The sequence below is a fragment of the Sebastes umbrosus genome, chromosome 6 (assembly GCF_015220745.1).
Source record: "Sebastes umbrosus isolate fSebUmb1 chromosome 6, fSebUmb1.pri, whole genome shotgun sequence".
Lineage (NCBI taxonomy): Eukaryota > Metazoa > Chordata > Actinopteri > Perciformes > Sebastidae > Sebastes > Sebastes umbrosus.
In genome coordinates, this window is record NC_051274.1 from 21,422,405 (window position 1) to 21,442,829 (window position 20,425).

Sequence of the window (20,425 nt, forward strand, 5' to 3'; positions counted from 1 at the left end):
CTTTTATGAACACATGGCTCTACTAGGCACTGCCCTCTTGGCTTCTAAACATCACCATTTCACTCTTTAACAGTACGTACAGCATCGCTACACATTGTATGAAACATAAACACAGTCGATACAGAGCTAACTCTGCTAACGAGCATGGCTACCAATTATGCATCCCTTATGTAGCAACTTAAGACATATCTTAAAACAGAGAAAGGAAACTTACTTCTCAATGGACGCACACAGGCTCTCACTGTCCAAAATGTCCAAACTGTGCAGTACTAATTACGTAGCTCAACTACTGTAACAGCTCACTTGACACGCAACTCTCTGGAGCAACAGAAAAAGGAAACGATTTACCTCTGCTACGGAGGATTGATTAACAGGCTACTCAGCCAATAGAAATGCACCGTAGGCGGGACTTAGCAAAAAGATAGGTAATGATATAAACCAAGGCATAGATATTCAAGCAACATAAACTGAGGTAGATAATACATGAAAGGATATGGAATCTTCTTTACATTGACCATGGGTGTTTTTTTCTTATGAGCCAGTAAATTCGGCACACTATTTGTTTGTCTAGAGGCTAACCTTTAATAGATAATCAGTTTGAAGTGTCAAATGGTAAATCAGCTGTTTTCCCTCTTACCCAATAAATAGGACGCAATCTCAAAGTAATTCAGCCTTTGTACTTTATCACCACAACCTTAAATGACCTTTAGGGACTAGCTGGTAAAGGTCACTCTGATATGCTTAATGGATGAGAAAGCATTAGTAGAAATGGATTGAGGAGCTGCTTGCTAATGTCGACAGAGAGAGCAGAGTGGATGATGAGCATTCAGCTCTACAATGATTGACCTCTGCTACCATCATGTGGTCGTTGTGAGTACTGAACCTCAGTACAAAAGCTAGAAGGCCTACATACAAACATTGACTCTGTATACTGACTTGTATTTGCATTAACAGTGGCAACACTGTTTGTCTGATTGTTTTAAAGCTGCTCTATACAATATCCAGAGCATTATTATAGCTGTAAACAATGAATTGCTATGTAAAGATATAGAGGAGTAATGTCTACCTGAGCATAGAGGGATGTCGCTCTCCCTCCGTGTGTGTTGTAATCTGAGCTTCTCCATGATTTGCTTTCATTGCTGGGCCAGTTTGTCGCCATCTTGAGAGCCACGTGGAGGCAATGGAAATGCTCCCAATCTCGCATTAAGCACCTTTAAGTATCAATTAATATGCAGATTATTAAAGGCCAGGAAAAAGGGAATGTCACAGTTTCTCAAAGTCCAAAGTGACATCTTCAAATGTTGTGCTTTTTCTGAAAAACAGTCCAACACCCAGATATGTTCTGTTATCTAGAAAATCAGCAAATATTGTCCAGCAAATATTAACATTTAAGTTGCTGGAGCCATAGATTTATGTTTACATTTATGTAAAAAAAGATTTTACACATCAAAATCTGTTTACAGGTCTTGGGGAATACTATTGCAAATTATGTGACAAAAGTTGTATAAAGACTCCAGAGGGAACTGCGCAAAATCGGATTAACTGCCTCAAGTGATGTCACTTGTTGTTGCAGAAGACTACGATTTTGAAAATGAAAAGAATCTGGGTGTGGGGAGTTGCTGGAGGCTATTTTAGCAGCTATTACTTAAATTGTTGACTGAACTGTCACCAATCATGTTGCATTGTGGGCAATGTAGACGGCTGATCTTGAAAAGGAAGATAACGCGTGGATTAAAAAAGACGATACTGTCCGTTGTCCAATGTAATTGATAAAGATATAGGAACACCATGCTAAATCGATGGAGTACTCTTTTAAGTAAGTGATTATCGAAATGGTTGCCAATGGACTGGCATATTAAATACTTATTTCAGCTCTATTCAAATTAGTCCTTACAAATGTGTTAGGAAGCAAGAATTGCAATAAGAATTGTAAAACGTGAGAAACAAATCCAGGAAAGACATGTAATCAAAGATGGGTTTATTATACACATTATAACACACACACACATATACACATTGGCAGGTTCAATTCAATCTACACACATTTAAAGTGAACACTATTCACTCACTGCCAAAACCGCTGTCACATGTCGACATGCACGCACACAAATCCTGATGAAAAGTTTTGTACGCAGTGTAATGCCTCGGCAGCCTCAGCCTCTCAAAACACGTTAAAGCTGTCGGAAGTGTGGCCTCAACTATTTCCACCTTCATCACTTTGGCCGGCACCTCCCATCCTATCCAGAACTTTACGAGGCTCTTTAGCTCAGCTGGAGACACTGTGTTAAAAAAAAACAGATGTATAGTCAACACAGAATCTGCTGAAAAAGCTTCATGCTAAAGATATCACAGTAACAGTGGTCGTACATACCGTCTCCAATAAATGTTTTCAAGTAGCCAGATACTCGACATACATCCATGACATCGGACTCGCCAGCGTCTTGGACTTTGTAGCTCTCAAAGATGACGGTTATAGACGATGGCCATATGATGCAATCCAAGATTATCTGAAATCACACGCAACTCCAGCTGTATTCAAAATAATCTTTAATCCTCTTAGTGTTTGACATTTGTGCAATTTACAGTAAATGAGAACAATAATCTAGAGTCCAAGAAACGTTGTCTGAATAAAGGCCAGTTGTTTGCAGCATCGGCCTACTTAGATGTGCCGTTGCTGCTATACCTGAGGTGTGACTTGTGCTTCTGATTCCCTGGGAAACAGGAGTCGGATTACATCTGTTCTGTGAATGAGAAGTGGCCACAGTCCCGTCTCTTGTAAGCCTTTTCGGAACTGATTGATTTGATGCCTCGTTCGCTCGATAACCTGCAATACGGCATAATGTTCACAAAGTCACTCATCAGTAATCTTCTCTTTGATGCTTTAAAGTGGAAGTTAATGTAGTGAAAGTTTATTAACACGGCCAGATGTTTTGAGTGCATTTTCTGACCTCACCACAATTGTAGATCTATGTCAGCAATTATTAAAGATGATCTATACCATTGGTTCCCAACCTGGGGTCTGGGGCCCCTTAAGGGCCGCCAAAGATCACAGAGGGTGCGCCAGGATTTGTCTGCTCTGAGGTTATCAAAATTAGATTTGCTCATGTATAACTAAAATCATAATAACACACTTCTTGGATAATTTATACAAAAATCTGTATATAAAACTATTTAAAAAGATATATTTTTTTGCAACTTGGTAGCAAAATTTAACAAGATATTCTGCTTCAATCCATATTTGTCGGCGTTTAGCCTTTCAAAAACAACATTTTCACTGTAGTCAAAATCTGCTCTCCCGCTTGACGCACACAAAGCGAGACACACACCCGTATTAACGGGGCGGTCTAGCAGCAGTCTAACAGCACCATAAATTACATTTATTTAACCACAATAAGAAAAAATCTATTTTGGCTCTAACTCTAATATAGTAAATTTATTAAGTTGTTACCAAAAAAAAAATGACATTATATATCTGCATTCGCTCTGTCAGCACTGTTGCCTTTGTTTTCTCAGCACCGTTAGTTGGGAGCCGCCGCCATGTTGGGAGCCGTGCCAATCAATAAAAATGCTCCCAATCTGGCATTTAGCACCTTTAAATATCTTCATATGTACCTTATTTTACGATAGCAAAAGTAACTCCTAACCGATTGATGTGGATAGTTTAAAAACAAAAAGACACTCAGGCCTCTGGCTTAGTTGAAAGTTGTTGGAAGTAGTTGGAAGTTACATTTTGATAACGTGTTGTTGGATTGTGTTGCGGATGCAGAGGGACTTCTGATGGTTGTGGCAACAGTGGGCGGGAATTGTCTTGAAAGATAAACTGGAAAACAGACAGTGCCCATTTTGTTGTAGCTGTTCTGCTTATTAATCAGATTTTCTCCGATTTTGCTTGAGTTGACAAGTAAACAGATTTTGATGTCACTTTTTTAGATGTCCACTGTATTTGCGATAAATTGTGGAAATGGCAGGCAGCAAAAAGTGTTTGTTTCTGAGCCATTATCAAGATTGTTTGAAAGACATATGTCTCTATGAATAAAAATATAACAAGATGTGGCAATATTCTTTAAGGACGTAGTGAAATTATACTGTATGTTATCTAATGACAGGGGACTCGGTGTGTTCAGCACTAGTGTGGAGAAATTAGAATTAGCTTAGTAGCTGAAGTAGAGTAAATAGAAACACTTTGACATTACAGCATGCAAGAGCAGCTTCTCGGACAGCCATTTCCTGTTGGTGGCATTTGGTGCTGGCAGCTCCCACGACAGGGAGAGCTGATGGATGGCGTCACATTCTTTTAATTCGGCATCTCCTTCAAGCTGGAATAAAACATAACGAAAAACATGTTTTATTCACGCAGCATGCATAGAATAAAGACATTGATTGCAGTTTCATGAAGCAGAGTTCAGTGTGTTAAGTGACAGATAGAGAGAGCCTTTTAGTAGAAAATATAATATGTGTTTTTCATGTTGTGTGTTTATCACAGTTAAACTCACCATTTTCACAGCGTCTCGGATGTCGAGGTCGGGGCAGTCTCGTATTGTCACAGGAATTGTCTCCAGCGAACCTCCGAGGAGAATGTGAATAATGGCCGGGCTAAGTCCCGGGAAACTCGGGCCGTGATGCAAGAAGGAATGGCCGATCATCCGGCCCGCGACTGTGAACATGTTATTGCAAAGAAGTTCATCTGAAACTGAGGGGACGAGGTGATCAGGCTCACCTTCGAAGATTTTGGTGATGGCTGCACCTCCTGCAAAAAAAAAAGATTGAGGATTAAGAGAATATTTAGAGCACAAGGTTAATGACTAGAATGAAATAAATGACCTTTGAGCCGAGTCAGTAAGTAAAAGTAGATTTTGATATTTTGATACTGAACTCTTAGTGTTTGTTGAATTAGACCCGTAGCTCACCTTTACTGAAATCTGATGAGCTGTGTTAGTGATTGTTACCGTAATCATTATCATAGATTTCACATAAATGGTCCGTCATCTGTTCTTTCAATTATTTAATTAAACCATCAAGATTTATTTTTTTCAGTTTTTCCGAGTGCTAAAAATAGAAAATAGTTTTCTTGTTTACTAGATGATCCAGATTTGACTAGGGCTGTATATTGGCAAGAATCTGGCGATACGATAGGCATCATGATACAGGGGTTACAACTCAATTTATTGTGATATATTGCAATACAGTAAGCAAATTTAATTTTAGGAAAACATAGTATAAAGTAATTCACCACCATATACATAAAATCGGAACTGAGGGATCACAGTTGCATTTATCACAGTCCCTCTAACATACAAAATCATAATAATTAAAATAAAAGGGCTTGCAGGATTCTTTAGGTAAACAAATTATGTAAATATAAAAAGTAAAAGGCAGTGAAACATATTGTATATTTTTTTAACTAATAATTAAAAATCAATACAGTGAGATACTTTGAGAATCAATACAGTATCCCAAAGCATAATATCGCGATACTCAAGTGTATAAGCATTTTCTTACACCCCTAGATTTTACAGGCTAAATTAAATAATTGAATGAACAGATGATACTTGGACAATTAACCGTTACGTTTCTTATAAATAATTTTACTTTAACAGTAAGTATTTGCCTTAAATACTTGCAGTTTCACTCATTTTGCATTACAGCATAAATGGTTACAACAATAGATAGCAGATGTGATCTATATAATGACTTTAGTGGACTGTAGGCTCGTGACTTCTGAATAGTCAGAATCAGCTTTGTTGTTGTTGTTGTGTGTGTGTGTGTGTCTAACCAAAGTTTATATGGAATCCACTCATGAGCTTGAAAATCACTGATGACATCATGTGACGGTCGACCCCACTTCCTGTTGCAACGTCACCTGTGACGACACACACATTTTTTTGCGTAAATCACTCAACTGAGCATTGTGATGTTTTTTTTACTAGTTAAAGTAGTATTATTTACCTTGAAGCTTGCATCGAAGTGGCGACGTCCACTGAACGTTGTCTCTCTTGTAAAACGTAACTAAAGTTTGGTCTTGCTCCTCCTTGTCTTGTCTGATGTCCACACTCAGAAATAGGCTCTTTGAACCTCTGCTGCTGTGGAGAAGCTCTTGTGAAAATAGCCAACCAGCTTGTTTTGGATCTGACACTGTTCTCCATTCTGAGACAGCACCAACAAGAGCAAAACGAGGAAAAAAAAACATGAAATATACGCTGTCCACAAACGAAGGGACTCTAATGACTTTATATATAAAAAGATGAAAGAAAAGATTAAAGAAAAACATGTACCGCCTGTGGTACTTGTGGTAATTTCCTCCTCCATTTCTGTAGATACTGACCCGATCATGATAGACAGTCCATTCCAACAATCTGAAAGAAAAGGATTTGTAGCGTAATAGGGTAAATGCCAAATGCTGTAAACAGATCCACTGTGCTTCAGATCGGCATCAAAGTGAGCTCAGTACTAGAGGATGTATATAACAGCCCTGTGCGTTTAAACAAGTCTTTACTAGAAACATGTTAAATAAAAGGGCTGCTGTTTTAGAGGTATGCAGCTTTTCTTGTGAGTGACCCTCAGGCAGGAGGGAAAAGAGAGTCATGTTTTACTGCTCCACAGCCTTTGAACTATTTAGATCTGGCCATTGGCTAGCAAAATTTCTATCTACAGTATGTTGCTTTTGACTTTTTCCTACATGTTCAATTCACATTTTATGTATGATTTTGGCATACGGATTGTCTATATTGTGATTTTATTATGTTGGTCTTAGTGCTGTCAGAATAACCACAATATTGCAATACCACGCTAATGACAAGCCAAGGGGATATTGACCGCCACAACCGCTATGTTCACGTTTTCTCACAGTGGAGGAGGGGACAAATACCACAAAATTCAACCGTCACTTCATACATGTATGCGTGCTGAACAATAATGACGGAGGAGAAAATGAATACACATAGACCTAGTCATAGTCCTCTCTCCCTACACGTGTTTCAACCATTCTCCTAATCCTACTCTACCATGTGCCGACATTTTTACTTCTGCAGATATTCTGTATCATAGCAACCAGACACAACCAAAGTGCGAAAAAAAAACGCTGTGCATCACTGGCCTTCTGTGTTCTGCATTTAACAATAAACAAGTATTTAATTTGTTTTAAAACTGTCATCTTCGTCATTTAAAAAACAACAACAATATACATAATAATAGCCTAACAAAAAAGCTTGTTTATGTAGCACTAAAATCAGGATAAATAAAGTCATTTGCGAAACTAATACCACTAATACAGCATATTGCGCTCACCGCAGGGGAAATTCCTTTACCGACAGCCTTAGTTGGTCTATTTTGTACACGACATCTATTGCATGTCTGTCCGTCATGGGAGAGGGATCCCTCCTCAGTTGCTCTTCCTGAGGTTTCTTCTATTTTTTCCCCGTTAAAAGGGTTTGTTTGAGGAGTTGATTATATATCAAGCATACTGTTTCAATTTCAATTTATAAAAGTTTTTCTCTGTAAAATTTAGTGTTAAGATAAACTTGTAAGTACAATATAGTTTTTTTAGCAGGGTTAACTGAAAAATACTTTTAAATAGTCACGAATAAAAATGTGATTCTGATTCCCAGTTAATTATAATTAATAAAATTGATTACATTTTAGTCTTATGTTAGACGAAGAGAGAAATCAATCAGTAAGACAGATAAATGCAGGATCTGGAGAGTAACATGGAAAAAGAAAGAACAAGTAATGGTCAAAAGGAGGTTGCAGCTGTGCTTACCTGTGAAGATCTGTGACAGTGTCCCCTCCTTCTCCTGTGTCTTCTGTCAGTGCTGTCATTGGGTCTGGGTGGCAATTTCAACAGGCAGTAGTCTAAGCTGGTTTAACTTGTCAGTACAGGTATTGTAAACGCAGAAAGAGTCTATCATAGCCTAAGGCGGCGGCATTTTTAAAGGCGACAGTCAACAGGCTCTGCTCATAAAACAGGTTACAACTAGGACTGGGTCAAATGGTTGAAAACAATATTACAATATGAATTAGAATATGCCATCAGAAAGACACAAATAACAGCCATATGAAATGTGCAATTTCCCCACAATCCACAATATGTATGTATGTAATCCACAGATTAATATAGTCATGGTATACTGTAGAAGTTAGGAAAGGCAAGGTAGCTTTATTTATATAGCATATTTCAAACACAGAGGCAGTTCAATGCTTTACATAGGCAAAGAAAAGCATTAGAATGACATTTAAAAACAATAAATCCATTGAAGATATATGTAATCGATGTCAGTTGCCTTTTGTAAACAAGTAGCATTCAGTGGTGGCCCCTCCTCCTCCTCCTCGGGTCAACAAGGGAGAGAGAGAGAGCAGCGATGGTTGAGCGAGCTATAGAGTGAATGCAAAGAGGGAGTGGCGTTGGTGAGAACAAAAGTAGTGAATCAGAGAAACAAAACATTATTTTCTGATTGTTTCACGGCGGTTTTGTTCTAAAGCACAAAGAAACACGACCACACCTGTGCACAACTCTGCGGGAAGTTGCCAGATTTTGAATTAAAGCCGGTTTCATCCTGTCTGCTGTGGCTCAGCGCTGCTCTCGGTCAAGGGGGTGGGAGGCACTGTCTGGAGCACATAAGAACACACAACCGGTTCTCATCCGTAAAATATACCCGCTTTGTATCTGACAGAGCTAAAGGGGGACTTGTGCCCATCGATGTATAATGCTTCGGTATCAAACGCCGAGGGGCATGACAAAGCGGCAGTGTTTGACGGCCTGCACACCTCGAGCGCTGTTATTGGCTGTTAGAGGCTGTTTGCTGAAGCCCAGAAACATCCTGAACACAGTTAAATAAGAAGGAAAGACAACATACAGGCAGAAGGCAGCTCTCTAGATAAATACACCACCACCCACTTCTAATGGGTGATAAGTGATGATTGAGAGGGATTCTTTTTGTATCAGTCGATACATTGTTTTTTAGGACATTCTTGCATATTATACCTTTAAGGTAGAATAAAATATGAAATATGAGATAAAATGAAATGAAATACAAATGGAATAGACCAGAAATACAGTTACAGCCACAGCACAGTTACAGTGGAGTAATAGTTGGTTGGTTCCATCTGTGTGCAACGTACTGTAGAAGCTAAAAGCAGCTTTGTTCTGACTCGAGGTACCACCCGTTGACCCTACTGGATTTATATTCTTCATGGAGATCAGAAATGTATTTTGGCGCAGGATTATTAAGTGATTTATGAACAACACTTCTTAAAATCTATTCTATAAGTAACTGGAAACCAGTGTTAAGGATTTAAGAACAGGAGTAGTGTTCTCAGTTCTCTTGGTTCTTGCGCAGGCAGCAGCGTCCTGAATGCGCTGAAGTTGACCACACAGGAGACCGTTATAATAGTCCACCCTGATGGAAATGAGGGCATAAATGACTTTCTCTTTAATCTTGTCCGCACATGAGACCTCTTCTTCTTGCTGCTTCTTGTTTGAGATGATAAGATGCTGATTTAGTTATTGCATTGATGCAGCTTCTGAAGCTCAGATATGAATCTTTTAAAATACCAATATATTTCTAACTTGGATTTTCATCTTTATAGCTCTGGAATCAAGATGAGCCATAACTTTCATTCTTTCCTGCTTGTTGCCAAAACAGTGATTTTTGCCTTGTCTTTATTTAATTCAAGGACATTGAAATGCATTTACTTGCTCTAAGCATTTGGACCATAGAGGTAAACAAGAGTAAGACTCTACACCCATGCTATGTACAGTATGTATGAATGTGGTTGTGTCTGTCTATCTGTGTCATTTTGACGATGCACCTGTCAAGGGTGTGTCTCAAACATTTCTGCGATTCTGAAAGAATGAGCAAGAATGAAGATTTGTCCGTAGGCTTTGACAGTTTGGTTGAGTCAGAGACAAAGACTTTTGTTTAGGTGCTCTCGGTTTCTTAACTTTTACTCCAGCAGGCTTGATTCTCTTGGGTTCTAATCAGTTTATTACTTTGGAAGTGTTGCAGTATTGATGATCACAATTATTGACAAGAAAAAAAACAGAATCTAATTCTTGAAAAATGTACTACTATTTTTTTTACAGTATTCTTTCTTAGTTATCTTGTAAGTATAGTAATACTCGTTGCTGTGATGTCAAATGAATGAAGATTCAGTTTTATAACAGCCTTAGTTTTTGCAATTGACAAACAACTTTGATAACAACAACAACTATGATCATGTGTTCAAATATAGACTATACACACAATATACTGTATATATGACATTCAGCTCTGTCACTAAACCTTCTCAAAGTATGGATTCATCAGCAGGTCTGGTTCCTCTCAATACCACTAACACCCTCTCTGGCCTTGTGATGTGGAACCTTTCTGATGTTCAATCTGTTTAGCCTTACTGGCCTTATCTCAAACTGGGACACCCTAGTGCAGGCCTATTCACGACCTCAATCCAGCCCTTTGATCATTTATAAATATGATGATAGAGTGTTGTGAAGATAGATAGGGTGAAGATATTGGATAAAACATCTGAAACTAGAAAACCCAAGGAATTTAATTGCTACCAACCATGTCATGTTACCTTGTTGGGAAAGAGATTAAATAACGCTCCAAAGTTAAGCTAAATTTTGGCGATTTTCAAAGGGGTCCCTTGACCTCTGAACTCTAGATATGTGAATGAAAAGGGTTCTATGGGTACCCACAAGTCTCTCCTTTACAGATCTGCCCACTTTGTTCTAATCACATGCAGTTTGGGGCAAAAAAAACATGCAGTTTTTTGCATGCAGTATAAATGTGTTTAATTAATTAATTAACTTGCTGACTTGCTATCTCCCCTTAAAGAACCCCTATAAAAGACAAAAACGGATCCAAGTGGGTTCCAATAAGAGAGTTTATTCCTGTTCATAAATGTTACCACTCACACTGTTATGGACTATTAAAAGCAATATCATTGTGTTTTTATTTAAATAACCTGCCTTCTATGTTTATGGGTGTTTACATGTTAGATTATCAGAAGATCACCATTTTATTAGTAGGCTAATTTGCCCATTCATTAGTTATGTCTTGTTAAGCACAGAAATACTTATTTTGTTAAGTTTTAACCTAGGCTGTGTAAGCGGAGGGAATTTAGGAGAGTCAAACTGAATTAAAAAGATGTTAAATGCAACATTGTGTTTATGAAAACATCAACCTATTAAAATTATAATGGTGTTTCGTTTTCACATTTAAATTCCTTGCTTTGCAGATCAGACATCAGACACAGAAATGTAAATGTATACGTCCCTTTGGCACTTCACTGTTTTTCAAATCTGGCCCTTCTAAGAAAGTAATTGAATAGGCCTGCCCTAGTGTGTGATGAGGCACTCTGACGTCATCTAGTGTTAGCCGTAGGTACAGTACAGTCATACACAGAGACAAACTCAGCATGTTGCTGTGAACTTGGTGGATCGGGCCGTGTGGTAATTAGATACAAACTTTCACAGGGAACTGGTGACTTCCTCCAAGATACATTAACCTGTCGTGTTTTTCTATTTGTTCTTCATCACTACTTCTTCTGTCTTTTGTGTTCCTTACTTTATTTTACTCGTCATCTCATTGAAACGATACAGCTGAGGCCTCATGCATCCAGACAGTCAACATGTTAGAGTAGCCCCCCCTCTCCATCCCTCCAGATGCCCCTCGGGGGGGACAGTGACACAAGTGTCCCATTGTCACAACAGCATCTCTCAGGGGGGAGGACAGGCCTCGGGGGACGTCAGTAGATTAGCTATGACATTAACCCCCCCTGCCCCATAACACACACACACACACACACACACACACACACACGCCCTTCACAGACGCTTGCACGCTCCTACCCATAATCCCTCTGTTACAAGTCACTTCCCGTTTCATGAGACAAAGCAACAGATCATGTGAGTGTGTTCTGTGCTTGTGGATGACTTTGGAGTGAGTTTCACATATGAATTCCCTGTTGGGAGCTAAAAAACAAACAGAAGAGCGGCCTTGATATTAATGTGAGTACTTGGAGGTGAGCAATTAAGTGATTATGGTCAACAGTATGAAGGGCATACTGTACTGTATGTGCATGTGTGTGGGGGAAAAGAGGGAGGGGGTGTTAGGTGGTCTGTATGTATGGGGGATGTGCTGTGCTTGTTGGGCTATTAGCTGTATCCTAATAGCATTTATCAATTTATCATGGTTGGTTGATCAGTTGATGTATTAATTTGCATACTGCTGTATAACGGGTCACATTTTCATTTATTTGTGTATCTCTTCAGATGACGTCTTACAGACAAATTCAAGTGTTAGCACAGCCCGTTCAATGCCTGATCAATATGTGATCATCCAGAGAGCTCTCAGGCTGTGCATTTACTGCAAGATCAAGACCGTTAAGACCCTCACAGACCGTTCAGTCTAATGATTGATTGAACACACACACACACACACCATGAGAAAAACAAGTTCTCAGAAATAAGCTGCCGGATGTACACTGTAAAAAAAAAAGGGAGATTTGCAGAGATATTTTATGGATCTGATCCTGTTGTGTATCACAATCTTCATTAAATATTCAGCACAGTCCCTTATGTCAAGAGAGTGTCAAACTGTAAGCCAGCACAGCAGAAATATGAGAAGAGAGAGTTAGAGACTGAGATACAGAGAAAGATAGAAAGTGTCTGGGGAGAGGACAGGGACTGAGAAGCAAACAAGAAATCACAAAGTAAGCAGTTTTTTTTTCTATTAAACTTCAAAACACATTGTGAATAAACAGAGGAACATCTATTGTCCGGTAGTCAAAATAGCAAATAAAAAACGTTAGAGATGTTCCGGTATCATTTTTTCCTTCCCGATACCAATTCTGATACCTGAACTTTCAGTATCGGCCAATACAGAGTACAGATCCGATACCAGTGTGATAAAAAATAAATATATATATCTATATATAGATATATATACAGTATATATTATCATTATTATTTAACAGCTGTTTACTACTGACCATATATGGATGTGATATGAATACTATCTTTGTTGTATTGTGCTCTTTCGCGTGATGTGTCTGCAAATGTTTTATAAGATTGCTGGTTTTGAAATTGGCTACACTAGTGCCGCCCCTCGAAACGGAAGTCTTACATACTGTACATATCGCCGTTTTACTTGTTGGATTTCCCACTGTGAAATATTGCCCAAATGGCTGACATTTTCCTCGCTCTGACTACCGTTACCCTCGCCACTAGCACCGCACTGTTGTTGTTGTTGTTTGATATCTTCATGCAAGCCCCCAGGAAGTGCGCCGGGCTTGATGCAAATGTTCATAGTGGCCAAACGGTGGTACTACAAAGTTGTAAAATGCACTAATAGACGAATCCAGAGTTATTTCCCTTCCTCCGTTCATGTGAATGAGACCCAGACCGAGGGCTGGGAGGTGGGGTTAAAGGAAATGCTTCTGCGCCTGCTCTATTGGCCCAATGGATGCTGAAGATCGCCGGATGATCCGGGTACTTTATCACTCGGCAGTTGGGCCATTTTGGATTCATGCGCCACTGAGCAACTCTCTCATAGGAATGAACGGGAGCCCGCCTCCCAACGCAGTATCCAGTTCTCTTTATACAGCCAAGTCATGACGTGACAAACTACATGCAATCAGTTCTTCTTCGCTGCTCTAAAACTGTAGTTGCCATTGGCAGCCATAATACATCCAATGAAGGCTACTGTTTTGGAGCGGCGAAGAAGAATTGATTTCTGGTTAAACAAGTTGATTTTTTTCTGGTTTAATAAATGATGGTGTCGGATCGTTGCATAGACTGGCGTACTTGCCGACACCAAATTTTGTGCAATATCGGAAGAACTCTAAAAATCATCTTTGGAGCTTATCAAGTGGTTACTATGAATGATGAAATTGCTGTTTCACACCCCTGTTGTTGCATCCAGCAACACTGAAGTTGTGTCTCACTGCTGTTACATTTAAACAACATGTTCCTCTGTTTGTAAAGCAGATCAGATGTTTCAAGGCGGCTGGCTACATGTGATGAGATTTTTACAGTCTGTGGTTTATGAGGATGGATAGCCAGACCGGTGGAAGCAGAATTCAAGGTCAGATCTGGGATGTATTTCATTACATCTCTATTTCTCAGCTGGGATTCGTTTGTACATGTTGATTTCTTCATCGCTTCCTCCTGTTTCCAGCCTCTCTCCTCTTTTGTATCTTCCCTTCTTTCATTAGAGACGTGGGACAAATTAGAGCAGTGATGGATGGGCTGTTCCTCCTTCAAGATGCTCTTTCGTGCAGGCATGCGCACTGAGTACAGACAGATATAGACATCAGATGTTATGTGCGTGTAATTCTGTGTGTTTATGCACATTTTCACGTGTCGTCAGCCGATCTATCATTAGCATACCGTGGGTTTCTGTCTTATTTCATCCGGCTTTCCCTGACCACCAATTAGACTTTGAATCCCCGATGATGGAGTTCAGCTTTTCACATTTTATGGCTACATCTGCTTAATTACCACGTATTACTCACACTATACAGACGGCCATGTGTGATGCTTCCTCCCCCCCGCCACACACACACACAGACACACAAACCACACTCATCCAGCTAATGGACCAGCATGTCTCTGCTTTTGCTTGGCTTATATTTCACCTCAGAGAGGGAGGGAGCATAGCCAACAGGTCCATTACTGAAAGAGAGAGAGAGAGAGAGATTGGGATTGTGATGAGGGGAGGAAAAAATAAAGAGAGAGAGGGGCGGGGATACGGCTGCGGGCGTACTGCGGCAGCAGCAGAGCGGCATGACGTGATAGAGGGGTGGAATGACAGACAGAGAGAGACACACACAAATGCACATGCTCGCAGCTCAGAGGCCCGCCAGGCAAAAGTAGACAGAAGCAAATTTGGCAGAGACCGAGCCAGACGCACTCAGCAGCATACAGATCAGAGACTTGCTGCTTTCTATCCTGATGCGTGCAGAGGGTGAGTGTAGCCTTGGTTAGTATTTTAAAATTGATTTTCATGCATTTGTCAGTGTTGCGTATCTCTCTCTTGTTTGTTTTTGTCCTCATATGTGTAACTATGAATGCCAGTTTCTGTGAACAGATCAATACAAATGTTTTAAAGGATGCTCACAGTGATGTCACAGTCAGCAGCGTATAGCGGAGAGATGGCAGTAGAGTGGAAGAGAGAGGTTAACAGAGATAAAAGGCAGAGCTTAAGTGGGATGAAAAGAGGGGATTGATAGAGGAGGGGGGGTATACCGTAACCAGGGGTGACGTGATGCGATCTGCCTGAGTCAGCGTTATATAGGGTAGGCTCTATGACTCAGTGCAGCATAGCATACTCTAATGTGTGTCTAATATATCAGTCAAGAGTGTTGGATGATGTGTGAAGAGTTGTAGTAGTGAATGGAGGGAAACTGTTTGTGCACACATGGGGATGTTTATTATGTGGTGCGTAGTCTGATTTGGCTCTCTCCTGTGGGTGCTTGTGTTTGTCTGGCTGTGCTTCTATAATGAGTGCAGCTGGAGCGAACGTGTGTGTTAGACATGCCTCATTCTCCCAGTTTGTGAATGATTCACATTCTCTGTAAATCTTGTGAAACGCCTGAACCGATGACTTCTCCATGTGGTTGAACCAGGCTGCAATGAAAACCTCGTAACACTTCAGTGAAGTGGTTTTTCCTCAGTGAATGAAGCACTTGCATAACTCCCCCTTGTATGAAATCAAAGATGCATTGTGATGAAGTTAACACCAAAACAAATTAACTATGTTTCTGTGCAGTTCCAACACGTTGTCATGCCAACTCGTCATATACTGACTAGGGCTGTCAAAGTTAACGCGATAATATTGCTAATAAAGCATTAACGCAACTTGCGATTTTTAGGTTGTGGCGGGCTCAGTTTTAAAGCAAGAGTGAAGATATTGGTGCCATATGAAACTAGAAAACCAAAGGAATCCATTGCCATCAACCATGCCATACTTGCTTGTTGCGAAGGAGACTAAATAACGCTCCAAACTTAAGCTAAATTTCATACAAATTTTAAATACTTGACAAGTCTTCCTTTTAAGGTGCATTTTGAACAGATAAAAAAAAATGTGTGATTAATTTGCGATTAATTTGTGATTAACTATGGACAATCATGTGATTAATCGCGATTAAATATTTTAATCGATTGACAGCCCTACAGTAATACTGACGCTTTGTCAGACCCTGAGGCGTCACTCTTTTCGGTCGCAGTAAACACGTGCTTAATGCTGTCAAGTAAACAAAAACACTTGCGTAGGTTCAGGCAATAAAACCACTATAGTTAGGTTTAGGAAAAAACAACATGGTTGGGCTTAAAACTACTACGTTTGTGCAGTGAAAGTGACACTGAACATTGTGGACACAGGATATGAATGAAGGGACACGAACAGCGGTCACCTGGATGAAAGCCCTGTGTTGTTGGTCCCATCCACCTCACCTCCCGCCCGCACGGTGTGTGACTTTTCGCTCTTAAAGCTAAGTCACCACACTCCCAGTGCACTTTCCCTGAGCGTTTGATATTTACGCAGATGGGTTTACATTGGAAGGCCTGGTGCATTTCATACCGGCGCTAAAGGGTGCGTTAAGCGCCGGTATCTAACGCCGACGGCCGCGACAGATCGTTGGTATTTGACACCCTGGGAATGAGAACGGGCTGGCAGTTCACAATCTGGAGATACAAGCTTTTTAGATGACTTAAATGCTACGCAAGTTGTGGCATTTTTATTGGGATGACAGACTATGTGTCATTGCAGGTCACCGTATGCCAAGTAAATTTCCATCTAGGTTACTGACTCATGATAACATAAACAGTCTCCAGTTCATTGTTCCAACAGACATAATGTGTGTGAAATGACCTTTTTCCTCTAAAAGATGAGAGCATTGGTTTCATAGAAGAAAGTGACTTTGAAAAATGAGTCACCTCGGTACAGGATGCCCCCTGATTGGCTGAAAATGTCGTTCCTGTTTGTCACAGCTTCCTGTCTCGATGAATGGAGAGGCAGTGCCGACCAATGGGAGGAGAGCGGTGAGGATGCAACAGTGATCCAGGAAAAAACAGCCCCATTGTTTCTGGGACGTCGGAGAAGTGCGACCACCATCCTGAAGGCTCTGGCTGCTCGGCCTAACGGCGCACTGAAGGAGCCGGCGCCCCGTTGACAGGTAAGACACTCGTGACACTCTCATGACATCTAATAATAAGCCGTTTATGAGCTTCAGATGGTTGTGACTTCTAAGAAAACTGTGCCTAACAGCACATTGGAGCGTTTTTTGCACCTCCGTGTGTCACCAGCATATTGTAAGATGATTTATGACAGTACATTATCGCTGTTGTTTTTGGTTGTTGTCATTATGGAGGTAATTACATTTATTCCCCAGACTGGGTGACACACACAAACACACAGGCGCTGCTAATGTCCTTCAGTTCACAGACAGAGAGGCCTGTGTTACCACCTCATTTATTGATTTTTTGGGATGAGTCAGAGGGTTTTCATCACAAGGGTGATGTGTGTGTGTGAGAGATACAGAAGGTATGCATGGTTCTTTGATCAGAGGTACAGTCACTGAATTCAGTTTGTCATGGGACAGAGGAGCTAAAACGATGTAATATGATCATGAAGTTAGAAGCTAACATCTAATGTTGGCTGCCACACTATCCCTCTTGTTTTTCTTCTTAAAGAAAGTACATAACTGACCTGCTGTCTTTTATGACTGAGGTGAAATGTGTTTTTAATGACCTCATGTACTTTAGTTCACCTCCTGATTATGTGGAGATAGATAGAAAACTAGAAGATTAGTGAAGGAAAAAGAGTCCCTGCTGCTGCTGTAGCACACAGTGTCCAGCAGAGGTCAGCACTATCCTTGCAGAACAATTGAGGACAAGTCAAATACTCTATATCAGCATTCTTCCAATGATCATTACTTGAGACAAAAATACTAAAATTATCTATATGCTTTCGTTACCATGTTTTTGTCATTATACAGAAGGCATGATGTTTTCCGGCACTTGACTTATATAGACGTTTTTTATTTGTATTTTCTTGTTGGTCATTGATGCTTTTTATAGTATATATTTATATAATATTTATATACACCTATTTTTTTACACATAGTTGTGTACATATGGAAATAGTCCTGTCTATTCTTTAACTTTATTTATCCAGCTTTGTTGTCCTTGTTCCTAGCTGTTATGTCTATTTCTGTGTAGTACATTGAGAGCAATGCATAAAAGTCAAATTCCTTGTATGTGTGTACACTTTTTACTTTATTCTACTTAAATACCTATTAAATATTAGAAGTACTGTCCGTATGAATGTCACAGAAACACTCATTCATATTATATATTTAGCCAAGAGGCTCGCCTCTTTAAGCAAATAGCTACTGCAAATTGATTCGGCGCTTTATTAATTGACAACGATTTTCATAATTGATTAACTGTTTAACTCATTTATCAAGCAAAAAATGCCAGACAATCTCTGGTTTCAGCCTCTTTAAATACTGTTATATATCACTGTAAATGTAATACCTTTGAGTTTTGGACTGTTGCTCAGTCAAAACAAAAATTGTAAGACACCTCTTTGGGTCCGGGCAAACTGTGATTGGCATTTTTCACAATTTCATGATGTTTTATGGACTAACTGATTAGTCATTTAATCAAAATAACATTATGGACAGATAAATCAATATAATTGTTAGTGGCAGCCCTAACTACTAACCAATTTCTCCTCACATTTTTGCCTCAAAGGACCAGACTCAATCCATAAAACCTCCAGTATAAACCCCAAATCTCTTACATGTTTGTTCTTCCTGTAGATTTTTAGAAAGTATATTTTAACATGTCTTGCCGTCTGATCACAAATAAACACTTGGTATGTAAGTGAATAACAGTACAAAACACATTTAAATCGGGTAAAAAAAACTATGTTGCTCCGTAGACATCTGTCTGTTCTTGACTTATAGAGCTGCGATTATGACGTCATTTATACGTTGACGAGAGCGTTACTTAAATTAATTACAAAACAAATATGCAATTCCTTAACGTGAAATTTCATATTCTTACATTCATCAAAGTATATTCTCCCATGTTTTTTAAGATATGGCTCTTACAAAACAGGAATTAGTTTAAATGCACTTATCTATATTTTAACAAATGTTGGTAACCAGAAAAGTCACACGCAGTTTGAACTGCTGTGAAAGCATCAACAAAGCAACAATCTAACTGTTGTAAATGCACTTATATAGCAGAGTGATTTTGTCTTTGACTCCTGTATGTAGTCTAAATACATGGCACAGAGTACATACCCTACAAACTAACAAACTTGTGCTTTAAAATATTGCCTTATGCGTGAGGGAATCAGACCTAAAATTGATTTGCCGCTGCTGCTTTCAGTCAGCAGAAATGTCTTATTGTCTCTTTCTGTGGTTATATACACACAGACATCCCCACCGGCAGCTGCGCCTCGGTATGCCCTGACGTGGGCTGCAGTAGTACTGGTATGACCCCGCTGTGTCCCCAGAGAATAGCCAATTTCCATACAGATAGACACAGAGCCAGACCGCACCTGTGCTCCTGGAAATCCTAGCAGGAATTGTATCAGACAGAAATTCTGATGCGTATTAGTGACTTGGCCTCCCGAGAGAAAGAGCAAGAGAAGCAAAGTGGAAGAAGAGGAATTTATGGAGAGAAATGAGGTGAAAGCAGGATGGATGATCACATCTGTCTCTGTTTACCTTCTGCTGCGTCACTGCTTCTGTATGCTGCTGTGCAGGTCTTCATTAGCACTGAGTCAGCTATGATAGAGCACCAGTCCTTGGCAAAATACCCATTTTCTGTGTCAGTGTGATATTATAAGTAGGTGAAAGGAAGGTCTCCTAGAGAGAAGCTAACCTTTCCTTTATTAGAAAGTAAAAGGTTATTTTTGGGTATGTTTTTGAGCTGAAGCAGTCAACCTCTCCTTGCTGCAGGGATTCTGATAATGACAGACCTTTTGCTCAGGGTGCTGGGAGATGTGTGTGTTTGTGTTTAGCCTGCGTTAGGCTGTGAGCAATACTGCAATTAGATGCGCTGTCAAATGATCCAACATTTTATCCTCGTGACTTTGACGGATTAATTTGACACATCTCTGATTTACTAAAGACAGCTTCCCGAGACGTCTTCTGGCAACACAGTTACTTCTATTTAAGAAAGGGCAAGTAGGGTTAAGCGTTAAATCTGTGTATTTGAGTGCGTGTGTAATTATAATCATAAAATCGACTTTTACTGCACTGCTCCAAAGCAAACGTGCTGTACAGGAAGTACAAAATAGAATGTGTAACTATGTATATGTATACAGTATATGTTTATATCCGTGTCGAATTTGAGAGCAGCTGTTGACCCACTCCTGCACATCTGGACAGCAATAGCAACATAATTTGT

At 39.8% G+C, this 20,425-nt stretch overlaps 2 protein-coding genes across 4 annotated transcripts in view; one reads left to right on the forward strand and one right to left on the reverse strand.

Annotated features, from left to right (window-relative positions):
• Positions 1-20,425, forward strand: part of LOC119490270 (neuron navigator 1-like) — a 125,101-nt gene that overhangs the window by 8,300 nt on the left and 96,376 nt on the right. For 2 of the 3 annotated variants that reach the window (XM_037773548.1, XM_037773551.1), the window contains exon 4: positions 16,988-17,172. The gene's annotated coding sequence lies outside the window, so the exon portion shown is untranslated. Of the gene's footprint in view, positions 1-14,825; positions 14,964-16,987; positions 17,173-20,425 lie in introns of those variants that run through there. The other variant, XM_037773549.1, reaches the window with a different exon arrangement.
• LOC119490287 (G2/M phase-specific E3 ubiquitin-protein ligase-like) lies at positions 2,050-7,930 on the reverse strand. Its single transcript, XM_037773581.1, has 9 exons — positions 7,757-7,930; positions 6,273-6,353; positions 5,947-6,144; positions 5,774-5,860; positions 4,494-4,747; positions 4,194-4,316; positions 2,684-2,824; positions 2,372-2,507; positions 2,050-2,279 (listed from the first exon to the last, which is right to left on the reverse strand). Exons 2-9 carry the CDS (start codon positions 6,328-6,330, stop codon positions 2,062-2,064), a joined length of 1,215 nt encoding a protein of 404 aa, XP_037629509.1. The 5' UTR covers positions 6,331-6,353; positions 7,757-7,930; the 3' UTR covers positions 2,050-2,061.